This window comes from Caretta caretta, chromosome 8, assembly GCF_965140235.1.
Source record: "Caretta caretta isolate rCarCar2 chromosome 8, rCarCar1.hap1, whole genome shotgun sequence".
NCBI classification, from domain to species: domain Eukaryota; kingdom Metazoa; phylum Chordata; order Testudines; family Cheloniidae; genus Caretta; species Caretta caretta.
Window position 1 is genome coordinate 8710833 of NC_134213.1, and position 13424 is coordinate 8724256.

The 13424-nt window shown below is 39.3% G+C and overlaps 1 protein-coding gene across 3 annotated transcripts in view; it reads left to right on the plus strand.

Annotated features, from left to right (window-relative positions):
- GFPT2 (glutamine-fructose-6-phosphate transaminase 2) overlaps positions 1–10829 on the plus strand; it is a 101283-nt gene extending 90454 nt beyond the window's left edge. For all 3 annotated transcript variants that reach the window (XM_048862436.2, XM_075131262.1, XM_075131261.1), the window contains 13 exons: positions 246–307; positions 2690–2769; positions 3234–3351; positions 3797–3960; positions 4538–4633; positions 4758–4855; positions 5254–5374; positions 5767–5924; positions 6054–6168; positions 6883–7010; positions 7764–7931; positions 8362–8523; positions 9902–10829. In XM_048862436.2, the coding sequence (XP_048718393.1) occupies positions 246–307; positions 2690–2769; positions 3234–3351; positions 3797–3960; positions 4538–4633; positions 4758–4855; positions 5254–5374; positions 5767–5924; positions 6054–6168; positions 6883–7010; positions 7764–7931; positions 8362–8523; positions 9902–9946 (1515 nt within the window). In that variant the 3' untranslated portion in view covers positions 9947–10829. The remainder of the gene's footprint in view (positions 1–245; positions 308–2689; positions 2770–3233; positions 3352–3796; positions 3961–4537; positions 4634–4757; positions 4856–5253; positions 5375–5766; positions 5925–6053; positions 6169–6882; positions 7011–7763; positions 7932–8361; positions 8524–9901) is intronic.
- The last annotated feature ends 2595 nt before the right edge of the window (positions 10830–13424 follow it).

Sequence of the window (13424 nt, forward strand, 5' to 3'; positions counted from 1 at the left end):
TTCTAATCTTTCTGGCAGTTTGTAGAGTGCGTGTTTGTCTGCCTTGCATTTATTCCATTACTTCCTGGCCGACCCTTTCAAGGGGGCAATCGGACTTCAGGAAAAGACTCCAGATAACCTAATGAGCTAGACCCAAGAGGCTCCTCAGGAAGAGAGGGGCCCAGATTAGTGCAGAATGTGACTCATTCATGTAACTTTTTGGGGGGATTTTCCCTTTTTTAATCATTTGTTTGTATGGTTTCCAGGAAGGTGCTTTTGCATTGGTTTTCAAGAGCATCCATTACCCAGGTGAAGCTGTTGCCACCAGGTTAGCAAAAATCCATTTTTTAAAATCCCATTTTCTTCATTCGTGGTGGTCTGTAATATAAAATCTCTGATCAGTAAAATATGGGAACAATCATTTCCGTATTTAGCCATTTTATTTTGTAAGTAACTATAAGCGTTCAACCAAATGCAATTTGAAAACAGAGTTAGAAAAAAATGAAATAAGGAAACTTGACTAATATTATGATGAAAATACTGCATCTGTACATAACATCCTGTATGTTCTTGAGCTGAGATAGATAATGGTTGCAAACTGCAACTCAAATTCCCTCTGAACACTTCTTTAATTGACCATTAAATATAATCGATTTTAGAGATCATGAACTATTCATACTTTCTAAAACTACAGAATTCTAAAGGATTAAATTGTTTCATGAGTTTCATTTTGAAAGTCTCTGTTATAAAGGCAGCCTTGATTGTTGAGGTAATAATTGTGTAAAACGTGAATTAGCATTTTGTAAACACAACTGAAAAGCCATCAGAACTTGACAAACCAGACTTATTCTTGATGCATATAACTCTGTTATTTTATAGGGAATTGATATATTGTATCAAGAGAAGAACTTACTAAGGCAGACACACCACATAGGAAGGGCTATAGGTGTGGAATTTCCTAGGTATGCTGTAGAACAGTGGTGGGCCACCTGCGGCCCATCAGGGTAATCTGATTGCGGGCTGCGAGACATCTTGCTGACGTTGACCGTTCGCAGGCATGGCCCCCCACAGCTCCCAGTGGCTGCAGTTTACCATTCCTGGCCAATGGGAGCTGCGGGAAGCAAGGGGCCGCAGGGACGTGCTGTCCGCCGCTTCCCACAGATCCCATTGGCCAGGAATGGTAAACTGCAGCCACTGGGAGCTGTGGGGGGCCATGCCTGCGAACGGTCAATGTCAGCAAAATGTCTCGCAGCCCGCAATCAGATTACCCTGATGGGCCACAGGTTGCCCATCACTGCTGTAGAGTGTCATTTGAAAAGCTCCGTTTACCTTCTGTATCCAAAGTGCTTTTAATGGGTATACTTGCTTTACTGTTTATAACAGACCCAAAAAGGAGAAAGGGCTTGTGCACTCTTCCTTCATTCTGAAGAAATACTGTGAATAGTATATTCATTCAAGCTGGCTAGAAGCCATTGAGCTAAAATGTTACACAAACACTGATCTCTAGCTCTAGTCCAAGAGACAAAACTCATGATAGTGTTTACAAACTCTGCTATTTCTGAGTGGAAAAGCAACTTTCAGGAAAAAGCAAAGGCAAGCAATTTACAAGATGGTAATTCATGTTTTACACAACTGTTACCTCACTTGTCTCAGACGGCTTTTTACAGTACAGCTATGTAGTCAACAGAAGCAGTGGCATTCCTTTTGCTATAGGCATGGAGATGAAAAAACTAATGTAAAAGTCTCCTCTATGTTTTGGAACACATAAGCAAAATCCTATAACTGTGATGGCAAGCAGAATTTTCCATGCCAGTGTTTATCTGAATTCCTTATTTTAGTGTTCTCTGAAACTGGGTGTTCACAGTAATATGTAGGGAATTTTTAAAATTATGAGGAACTCAATGTAGTTGTTTTTAATTTGAGAAAAGCTCTTTAAACCTTGTGGATCTGTATGCTGACTCTTTATAATTGAAGTTAAAAAAAAATTGACTGGTTTAAAGCATATTCTAGTGACTTAATGTGGTGTATGATCCATCTGGCTCAAAAAAGTGATAGAATTTTGCCTTGCCTCCTAACATCACACAAGTCCATAGGCACAGTAATTAGGGTCCTGAGTTTGAGAGGAAGAAAGGCAAAACAAATCCCTAGTTATACAGTGATTATTGGGTTTACACTTCTCTGCCTCTGAAATGAGACAGCAGTAACTTTGTATGTAGAAAAGAAGAGTTTAAGTGTGTAGTATAAAGGGATCCGACTACTGCTTTAAAGATTCACTCATATACATTTCCGTATGTGCTGTGGAGGAGAGCAGCCTAGATGATATACTGAGGGCAATCTCCCTTTCCAGCAGCGCTTGGCACTCAGCAGCTGCAGGAAGGAGGGTGGGGGGCGGGACCTGTAGGGCAAAGCAAGCCCTAGGCATGAGATACTGCACCAGCAGCAGCCATAGCTGCTGCTCTGGCAGCCTGGGGATGTAACCATCTAAGGTTATAACATGCCTTCCTATAAGAGGGGTGGTTGTAGGTGGGGAAACTGGGTTACAGTTGAATCATTCCTAATATATCATGCCACAAGAGTGGGGTTGGAACATCTGCCTCCCTATGGAATAGGAAGGGGTATGGCCTTTCAACTCTGCAGATGTCTATTTAATCAGTGAACCTACTCTGTATAAAGGATTTTCTAGCGAACTTGCTCATCGTTGCATTCACAGGCGAGGGAGTCCTCTGCTCATTGGAGTTCGCAGCAAATACAAGCTTTCCACTGAACAGATTCCTATCTTGTATAGGACATGTAAGTTATAACTAGCTTATCTGTTTGTTTTTCAAGATACGTAACAAATACAGAGCAGGATTTTCTTTTAAACATAAATTAATTTTAAGTCACATTAAGTCCTTTTGAAGAGAAGAGGTTAACTTCTGTACTTTAAAACAATCAAAAGATGCTCAAAGTGAGTTCTTACCTGAAAATACCCAATTTTGTATTACTGTTTAATGTCCATTTGAGAGTGGGGTTACTTAAATGCAGTGTATCTCCTTGCTACCAGGTAGTCTGAACAAAATGCATGGTCCTACATTACACATTTAGAGTATTCAACTCAAAATTCTAAGAAATGCAGGTTTCCTCTTAGAAAAGGTGATCATTGCTTTTTTGTGATATCTTGAGTTGTGTAGTTCACAACCTATTTCAAACTGGTTGGGTTCTGCATTTCAGATTGGTCTATATGTTGGACTTGTCTGATTTTATTTAATCACTAGGCAACATTGAGAATGTGAAGAACATATGCAAGACCCAAATGAAAAGACTGGATAGTTCTACCTGCCTTCATGCTATTGGAGATAAAGCAGTAGAATTTTTCTTCGCTTCTGATGCAAGGTAACGAGCTCTTGTATTTTTTGGTTTGCCCTGTAGCAGTGACAGTCAATTTTTGACACCTTATCTGTTGGTTCTCTGCTGCTTTTTTGTGATTTGGAGGTAGGCTGTTCTATCATGGAGATTTGGGAAGCCCAACTGGTAACTAGTCTACTTATTTGTTAAGGATGGGAAAACTTGTACCATAGGTAGGAAAGAGCTTTTAATAGACCACCACCAGTTTTTGAGCTGTATGCTAGTGTATGCTTGCCAATCTCTAGCCTTTCTGCCTCTGATGTAAAATATATCTAATGCAAGTAGTCAAAGCGAGTTTAAGCCACAACTACCAGCAATGTATGTGTAGCTAGAATGGAGGGTAGCTTTGTTTTTTAATCCTATTTCTGCTGCCCGCTGAAATACTGTTCCAAATATAAATCTGTCTCTTCTCTGTTTGCCTGTCTTTCTGTAGTGCTATCATTGAACACACCAACAGAGTAATTTTCCTAGAAGATGATGACATTGCAGCAGTGGCTGATGGGAAACTTTCTATCCATCGGCTAAAACGTTCGGCTAGTGATGACCCCTCTCGAGCAATCCAGACTTTGCAGATGGAATTGCAGCAAATCATGAAAGGTAAGTTGGAACATTTACAAATATAGCCTATTCAAAGGTGGATAGTCTTCCTGATATTGGAGTGTGGGGGATTTATACCCCAAGAAAATTGCCATCTGATCATATAATGACTTTAAAGTCCTTCCTGGAAGCTGGCAATCCCAGGACATCTGAACAAAGGGAGGATAGAGAGTGCATGGTACTACCTGCCCCTGTAGATTATGACATTAAATTTGTGCCCTATGTAGTTTTTTTGTTTAGTTTTTAATGTGTTCAGTACTCATAAGCCTGGACTGATCTGACAAAGCTATAACACAACACATCAGAACTTTGATTACAAAGAAACTATTTCTGTTTACAACTTCCTCCAAAACACATTTATTAGATTGTTCTTTTTAGGGAAAACTAATCCCGTTAAATGGAGCAAATAGCCTACTCTTCTTCCCTGCTCTATCCCTAAATCTCCATCCAGGCACAACTGGTGAGATGTTACATTAACGCTTTATCCAAACCAGCATGCTTCTACAGGTCATCCTAAAAGTTGACTCCATAATTGAAATAACAAAAACAACTGAAACCTTTGTGTTTGTCTAAACAGGTAACTTCAGTGCATTCATGCAGAAGGAAATCTTTGAACAACCAGAATCTGTTGTCAATACCATGAGAGGCAGGGTGAATTTTGAGACCAAATCAGGTAGCTTGGAATATTTAATTATTAAAGTTTTGTTGGCTTATAACAAACATTTTTAACACATTGGCTTAATAATAAAATCCCTTGCTGAAGTATACTTTTTTCTTTTTGTTGGGGGTGACTACAGTTCTGTTGGGTGGTCTGAAGGACCACTTGAAAGAAATCAGAAGATGCCGCCGACTGATCATTATTGGCTGTGGGACCAGCTATCATGCTGCAGTAGCTGTACGTTCAACCTGCTCTAAAATAGATGGAATACTTAACTTTGTGGTTTAGAGAACAGCTTTCTTTCTTAAGCCCTTGGTATGGGAGTCTGAAAGTATATGTAGCTTTCCTTCCCCTTTCCTCTGCACCTAACACTTAGTGTTAAACACTTTTTGTTTTAACACAGATTTACTATGATCTACCATACCAGAAATTAAACTTTCTGCTCCTTGATGCTACTGATTGAAACTGATCAGTAATTACAGCTGCCCTATGTTCTATAACAGGAATAAATAAAACCTTTATCTTAATAAGTTTTGTAAATATACTCATCCTTGTCTCCCCTCTCCCACTCTTAAACTATAAAGTATTGATGTGGATGGCAGTATTAAAAAGTGTCCTGTGCTTACTGACTATAGACCCGACAAGTGTTGGAAGAGTTGACAGAGCTGCCTGTGATGGTGGAACTTGCTAGTGACTTCCTGGATAGAAACACGCCTGTGTTCAGGGATGATGTGTCCTTTTTTATAAGTCAGTCAGGTGAGTTGCCTTGACTGTTCATCCCTATCTGAATGGAGGCATGTAGCAAAGTATAAAAAATCCAATAAATAAAACTTATTTCTGTCTGAATGTCTTAATTTGAAATAAAACAATGGAGGAGAATAATTAAAGGTATCAGAACTCTCTATTGGATGCAAATCTTGCTTTTCAAATCAGTGGCATGAATCAAAAGTAGAAACAGCTTGTGAATAATGCTGAAATGAGGTTTCAGTGTAAATGTTTTCAGTCATGTTTACAAACATTTTCTGTTGTGCACAACTGGATTCAATTGGTTAGAGCCTGAAGTAACCTTGAATATGACAGATTTAAAGTTTCCCAGTGCTCTTGCTGTTCTGTGTTTAAATTTAAATGTCAAACTGCTTGTTCTGTAGGTGAAACTGCAGATACGCTTATGGCCTTGCGGTATTGTAAGGATCGTCGGGCTCTAACAGTTGGCATTACAAATACCGTGGGAAGCTCAATATCCAGGGAGACTGACTGTGGTGTACATATCAATGCAGGCCCTGAAATAGGTGTGGCAAGCACAAAGGTAACTCTATTTACTGTGGCTTTTTATACCTTTCCTCTGGGAAATCCCATCAAAATGTTAATATATTGGTAGTTAAGATTTAGGTTGCATTAGCAGTCAAGTCTAGTAACATTGTGTTTTTGTCTGTAGGCTTACACCAGCCAGTTCATCTCTCTTGTAATGTTTGGCCTCATGATGTCTGAAGACAGAATTTCTTTGCAGAGTAGGAGACAGGAGATCATCAGTGGGCTGCAAACATTACCTGGTATATTTGAAGTTCATACTTTTTTACTATTCCAAGTATTAGAGCTCATTAGTGCACTGAGATTTTCCCTCATTCTGGAATACAATTCTTTGAAGTAAAGTGGTGATATTTACTTGATTTTAAGTAGTACGTCTGTCTCTGTATAATCCTTCCTCCTGCTACCTGTCTTTTTAAAATCACATTACAACTTACAATGTTTCTGTTTCCTATGGCTTCATGAAAGGTATGCATAATAAGGAAAACTGATAGTTGTAAAACTCTGAAAACTGTGACTTCTACTCAGAGCTGTCATATAAATGGACACCAAGTAAATAAATTGGAAAACCGAGAAATGTCTTACTCTTAATGTAAATTGTAGTGAATGTTTTTTCGGATATAAGTTCCTTTTTAAAGTAATTTAGAGTATTTACTATTTTGCTTAAATCATTGCTGAAATAAATCAAGCTTATACAAAACAAGTTCCGGAGAGAATTATAAAAGTATATTTAAAAATACTAAATGGATCATGTGGAAACTAGATCAAATAGGAACTTTTAGAATCCAGTAGTCTCTGTCCAGCCTTCATAACTTTGCAGGTTTGTAAATAAGTTTTTAAATTCATGTAATTGAGTCCACTGTTACTGCTTCATTGAAACAGATTGAAATACTGTCAAGCTAATAAACATGGAATAATGGCATTCATGCTACATTCTCTTTTGTTACATTATCTGATAGAGATGATTAAAGAAGTCTTGTCTTTGGATGAGAAAATACATGACTTGGCCCTTGAATTGTACAAACAGAGATCGCTCTTGGTTATGGGTCGTGGCTATAACTATGCAACTTGCCTGGAAGGAGCATTGGTGGGTATGCTTTTGAAAACGTAAGGTCCTATTTACATATATAATATAGCTTTCTTCTTTTTCCTGTAATTACATTTTTGGATTAGAATTAACTGTACCAGTTACTTCGGCGATCAACTTTTAATTCTTTCACTCCCCTTCCCATTGCTTTTTTGCTCCATCTGCAAATGTACTGTATACCGGCAAATATAATGTATAGTGATTTTTAAAAAATTCCAAAAACATGTATGGCTAAGGAGAAAAAATGTGTGAACCTTTTATGCTGCACCATCTTCGCAGTAAACCTCTCTCACTAGGACTATCAGATGATACAGTATGTCTGGTCAGAAATGATCACCATTCTCTAAAGACTTGACTGATTCTCAAATATAAACCTGAGAACTGTCTGTAACTCTGGCCATTTTTAACACGTCTCAATCTATGTTGCAAATTTCTTTGACTATACCTAGTCACTCCTACCCCATCTGGCTATTTTTTTGCCCCAGTCAAAGACTCCCATTGATTTCTGTCAGACATAACTCATGAAATGACTACACCACTTTCATAGAACTGAAATTAAGATAATTTTGCCAAAAATAAGTTTGGGAATTAGTTTGTCTTAAGATGAAATAAATCCATTTCTGAAAAGAGCATGTTAGAATTAACCTGTTAGCTGTTTAAACATGGAAATAAGGTAACATTCACGTTTGTATCTGTTTTTGCTCTGAGGTTCTTACCTGTTTTGCCCTTAATGCTCTGACATTTGCTTTCTAGAAAATCAAGGAGATAACGTACATGCACTCCGAAGGTATCCTGGCGGGTGAATTAAAGCATGGACCACTGGCTCTTGTAGATAAACATATGCCTGTTATCATGGTAATTATGAAGGATCCCTGCTTCACCAAGTGCCAGAATGCACTGCAACAGGTCATTGCTCGACAGGTAAGCTGTCTAGTGAGCACTATCATATGGAGAGATGTTTTGCATGTTGAAATATGATACTACTGATCACACTTCAGAAACAGAATGTGATGGTGGTTTTGTCTAATCATCAAATCAGATGCATTTACCATCTGATTATAATATAACATTAAAAGTTGACACCAGTGGTGAAGAGTGACTTGTAAAAATGCAGTTGGAATAATAATAAAGCTATATATGGTGCTAAAGTTAAAATCGAGATTAAATTAAAAATACCACCATGTAAACAAGCACCTAGTTTCCTATAAAATAAACCTGCATTGACATTTTTCTTTCTTTATGTTTGAGTAATGCTTTCAAAATATACTATAGGTATTTCAGAAACCAGCAACATACTCCCCAAAAAAGTTGTTGTATGTCACCACTCTTCATTATTACATTTTATTTGTAGGGTCGCCCAATTATTCTGTCTTCTAGAGAAGATACTGAAAGTTCAAAATTTGCATACAAAACTATTGAGCTCCCACACACAGTTGACTGTCTCCAAGGAGTCTTGAGTGTTATTCCCCTACAGCTGCTTTCATTCCACCTGGCTGTTCTTCGAGGATATGATGTAAGTGTCTTCTATATTTAGGTACTGCAGTTAGAGAAACGTGCTTGTGAACTTCCTCCAACCAGCCTAAAGAGAGGGGAATACTTAATGTATTTTAACAAGGGAATAACTGTGCTCTAGTTAGTCAAGATAGGGGGTTTGTACTGAAATTCTAACTTAAGCTACTTTTAACTGGAGTATAAAAAATCCATTTTTCTAGAGTGAAATTGAGCAAATGATCTGTCATTAGACAGAAGTCTGCAATTTATTTTCAGGAAATACTTCCAGGTTAAGTGAAATTTATTCAAGGAGCATGTGTGATACACTTTCATAAAATTTACTAAGAATATGGACCTCTGAATGGTGACCATTCTTGGAGAGTCTGTTCCAATGCCTCTCTTAAATTTTATTATATGACAAGGTGTTTTATCATAGCAGGGGTGGGCAAACTACGGGACAGATCTGGCCCCTCAGAGGTATGGATCCGTCCTGCAGGACTGCCCCCCGTGGTGCCGCAGGCCCCGTACCGCTCTCAGAAGCGTCCGGCACCACGTCCCTGCGGTCCTGGGGCAGAGGGCTCAGTGCATTGGCCTTGCCTCCAGGCCCCGCCCCCCACAGCTCCCATTGGCTGGGAACAGGGAACCATGGCCAATGGGAGCTTCGGGGAGGTACCTAGAGGCGTGGCAAGGGCAGTGCGTGAAGCCCTGTGCGTCCCATCCTAGGGCTGCGCAGGGTTGTGGTACTGGCCGCTTCTCGGAGCAGAGCGGCACAGCGTGCGGCCAGCGCAGGCAGGCAGGGAGCCTGCCCTGGCCCTGGTGCACGCCACCGCCACCCCAGAGCCACTTTAGGTAAGTGGCGCTGGGTTGGTGCCCAAACCTCTCCTGCCCCCAACCACCTGCCCTGAGCCCCCTGCCTGCACCTCGCACCCCTCCTGCATCCCAACTCCCTGTCCTGAGCTCCCTCCCACAGTCTGCACCCCTCCTGCACCCCTGCCCTGAGCCCCCCTCATACACCCTGCACCCCTCCTCTGCCCCAATCCCTTGCCCTGAGCCTGTTCCTGCACACTGCACCCACACTCCCTCGTGCACCCCCAACCCCTTGCCCTGCATACAATTTCCCCACCCAGATGTGGCCCTCGGCCCAAAAAGTTTTCCCACCCCAGTATCATAGTAATCCATATATTCAAGGAGGGATGGATTATAAGGCAGCTTTTGACCTTTTTTGTGGATTTAAAATCTCAAACTTTTTGAATTAATATTCTTGTGAATTCACTGGTGTTAGGACAGATGGGCGGCAGAATTCATTGTTGCATGCATGTGTGCACACAAATTGAATTAATTCAACAAACGTAGAAGATTGCTTTAACTACCATATAATGAAAATCTGTTGTTCGTTCCAGGTGGACTTTCCAAGAAATCTGGCCAAATCTGTGACTGTGGAATAAACAACCCACAATAGTGTGGTGGGTTTTTTGTTTTTCCCCACAAAGTTCTAAATTTTACTCCTGTTTTTAATTGATAGTTCCATAATGTTAAGTGGAATGATCCCCAAAACTTTCCAGTTAATGGTACCGTTTTTAACTTGTTTTTAATGCTGTTTTAAAAGCTTTTGATGTGCCTTGTACCCAAGTGCTTTTGCTTCTGGCAAATGTTGTTCCTCTAAATCCTAAAAATTGCCAAAGAAGAAGAGAAAAATAATTGTTTACACAGGTATAATGAATGAACTTTTTTACTACTGTGCAATATATATAATATATACAGCTCTGGTCAGAGTAACTGTGAATATTTTTGGCCAACACTACTTAACTAGTTTTAAAGACTAAATATTTATAAGTACAATTGTATAGCTTTTTAAATTATTTTTTTCCGTATGTTTCTTATCTGTAGCATTGGTAATGCCCAGAATGTAAATTCTGGGCATTTAACATTTATTAATTTTGTGTACAGAGTCACTTTCTAAAATTTTTTATCTTTGAACTGGAAATCTGTGGCCTTTGAGGGTTTCCCTTCCTCACCTTTCTTTTTTTCTCCTTGCTTTTCTGGACACTTTCCACTGCACCTAATATTTCTGTTAATCCTCTTTTTCCCACCCCTCTGCTGTGGCTGAAAATTCCCAAAGAGACTCCTTAAGACTTCAGATTTATTCTACTAAAAGTTCACCTAAACCAGATCAACAGTTTGATTCATGTGCAGTCCCAACTTCATCTGCATGGAATGTACTGTGCAACAAAATAAGGGAACTGGGTATTTTCAAGTGGGTTACAATGCTTCTGTTAAAAGATTGTACAATCAAATTCCTATTCAATTAAAGAAAATAGAGAATGTAAACTCTTTGTGTGTGTGTGTGTGTAGTCTTTTTACCTGATTCCTGCCCATTCCAAACTGGTGATGAAAGAAATGAGTATACAGTAAGTACTCTTCAGTACAATATCATCTGCTTTTCCAGCTTTGCAGATACATTTTCTTAATCTTTGTACAATCAGAATATTAAAACAATCACTTATTTTTGCAAGAATGAAAAATGAGTAAAGTGCTGTCCAAGGCTTCATTTTAGAGAATGGTCTTGTACTTAAGACAGTGGACAGGATTTCAAAATCTGGGTTAAACTATGCTACAGGCTTTCTGTGTGGCATTGGACAAGTCACCTAATCTCTCTCTGCTTCAGTTCCTTGTTTGTAAAATGGGCATAATTTTTCCTTTCTCCCACCTGTGTTTCTTGACTAGTTAGACTGCAGACTTTTACTGCATGTATGTACAATACTTAGCACAATCCCAGTCCCAGTTGAATTATTTCCTTTGAGGTACATACACAGCTAAGGTAAGCTTAATAATTATGTGTAGTAATTAACTTATACAAAAATACCATCCAGCTCAGTAGATATAAGTAGAGTAGGAGTTAGGTTATATTTACCTCTACATTTGGCACTGATGCGACTGCTGCTGGAATGCCATGTTCAATTTAGTGCCCACAATTCAAGAAGAACGTTGATAAATTGGAGAGGGTTCAGCGAAGAGTCATGAGAATGATTAAAGGATTAGAAAACATGTTTTTATGGTGATAAAGTTCTTTGAATCTTATCTCCTTATCTTAACAAAGAGAAGTAAGGGGTAGCTTGATTAATCTAGAAGTACCTACATGTGGGGGGAAAATATTTAATAATGGGCTTTGCAGTCTAGTAGAGAAAGGTGTACATGATCCAATGGCTCAAAGTTGACGCTAGACAAATTCATACTGGAAATAAGGCATACATTTTTGACAGTGAAGGTAATTTTACTATTGGAAGAATCCACCAGGGTCATGGTGGATTCTCCATTGCTGACAATGTTAGAAAAACATCAAATCTTGATCTTAAAAAGAGAAGCTCTAGGTATTATTTGAGGGACATTCTATGGCCCAGGTTATATAGGCCAGACTAGATCATCACAATGGTCTTTTCTGGTCTTGGAATCTATGAGGTTTGATAAGCACCTTAGAAATCTTTGGGTGCAGATATGTTGTAGCCCTCAAAGGAGACTAAATATTATATTCTCATTTGAACTTCCAGCTCTTTGTATTGTGTCCTCCTTTGATATGGCTGAGTTAGACGTTTCCCACAATTTTAAACAAGAAGACATTTTTACTACTTATAGTCATAACATTTATGCCTTTCATGTGAAGAAAAAAATCTCACTTGCATTTGTAGCTTAAAACCTTTCAAAAATTTCCAGCCTCCATTTGACTCATGCCAACAAACGTTTATGTACATCATTAAGTTAGGTGTAAGCAGACCTTGGTGTAAGAGTTGGTTTCCAGCTTTCCCTATGGGCAAGAATCTTGGAATACTTTGTTCATCTTGAGCAGGCATCACAGATCCTGAAAACTACACCGGGTGCGGGGGCAATCCTCCTTGATGTTTTGGTATCATATCACACAGGAATGCTGTTCTGTTTTGATACAGAAATTCTCAGTGTCTCCTCAAATGTCCTGTTATCAAATACTCCCCATCGTCCTGTACAGTTGGATAACTGCAATACTATATCATGGGAACTCAAGCCCAGCTGCTGATCAGCTTCTACGCTGAAGCATGTTAATATCAACGGCAAATCCTAGCCACAGTAGACTCACTGATTGATAGAATTCAAGTCATCCTTCAAAGCTGGACTTCTGATCTTCAGATATTGTGGCTCTCTTTAAAATAGGCAATATACAGTAAAATCCATTCATAGTGCACTACATCTGTAGTTTAAATTCTTATACCAAACATGAAAATGAGATTTTTTTGGTAATATAGAAAGTTATACCTAATCTTTTAATTTCTGATCTTAAACTAGCGTGGATAACAATCAATAACTTTAAAAAATAAAATAAAAAAATTGATTTTTTTTATTTGGATTTTTTATAAAGCTTTTTTTCCCCTCAAAAACCATTTAAAGATAGATACATTATAGCTCAAAGATCTCATCATGGACTAGGGATTATAAAGTGTAATTCTATAGTATGAGACAATATATTCATGTAATGTTGAAGAAAAGTTTTGTAAATGAGTTCCAATAGTTCATGGATTAGGGACCCAATTTTATGGGGTCTGTATAGATTTAGGTTAATCTTTCTATCTACCCAATGGGACTCAGTGCTCAGTCTAGAACAGGGATGGGAAAACTTTTTGGACCGAGGGCCACGCTGGGGTTGCGAAACGGCATGGAAGGCCAGGTAGGGAAGGCTGTGTCTCCACAAAAAGCCTGGCCTCCACTCCCTCCCAATTCCCACCCCCTGACTGCCCCCCCCCCCGGACCCCACCCTCATCCAACGCCCCCTGAAGCTCCAACCATCCCATCTGCCTCCCAGGACCTCTTACCCTTATCCACCCCCCCCCCCTTACTATGCCGCTCAGAGCAGCAGGCTTATTGGAAAGCCTGGGAGGTGGGCTGGCACAAGCCATGCTG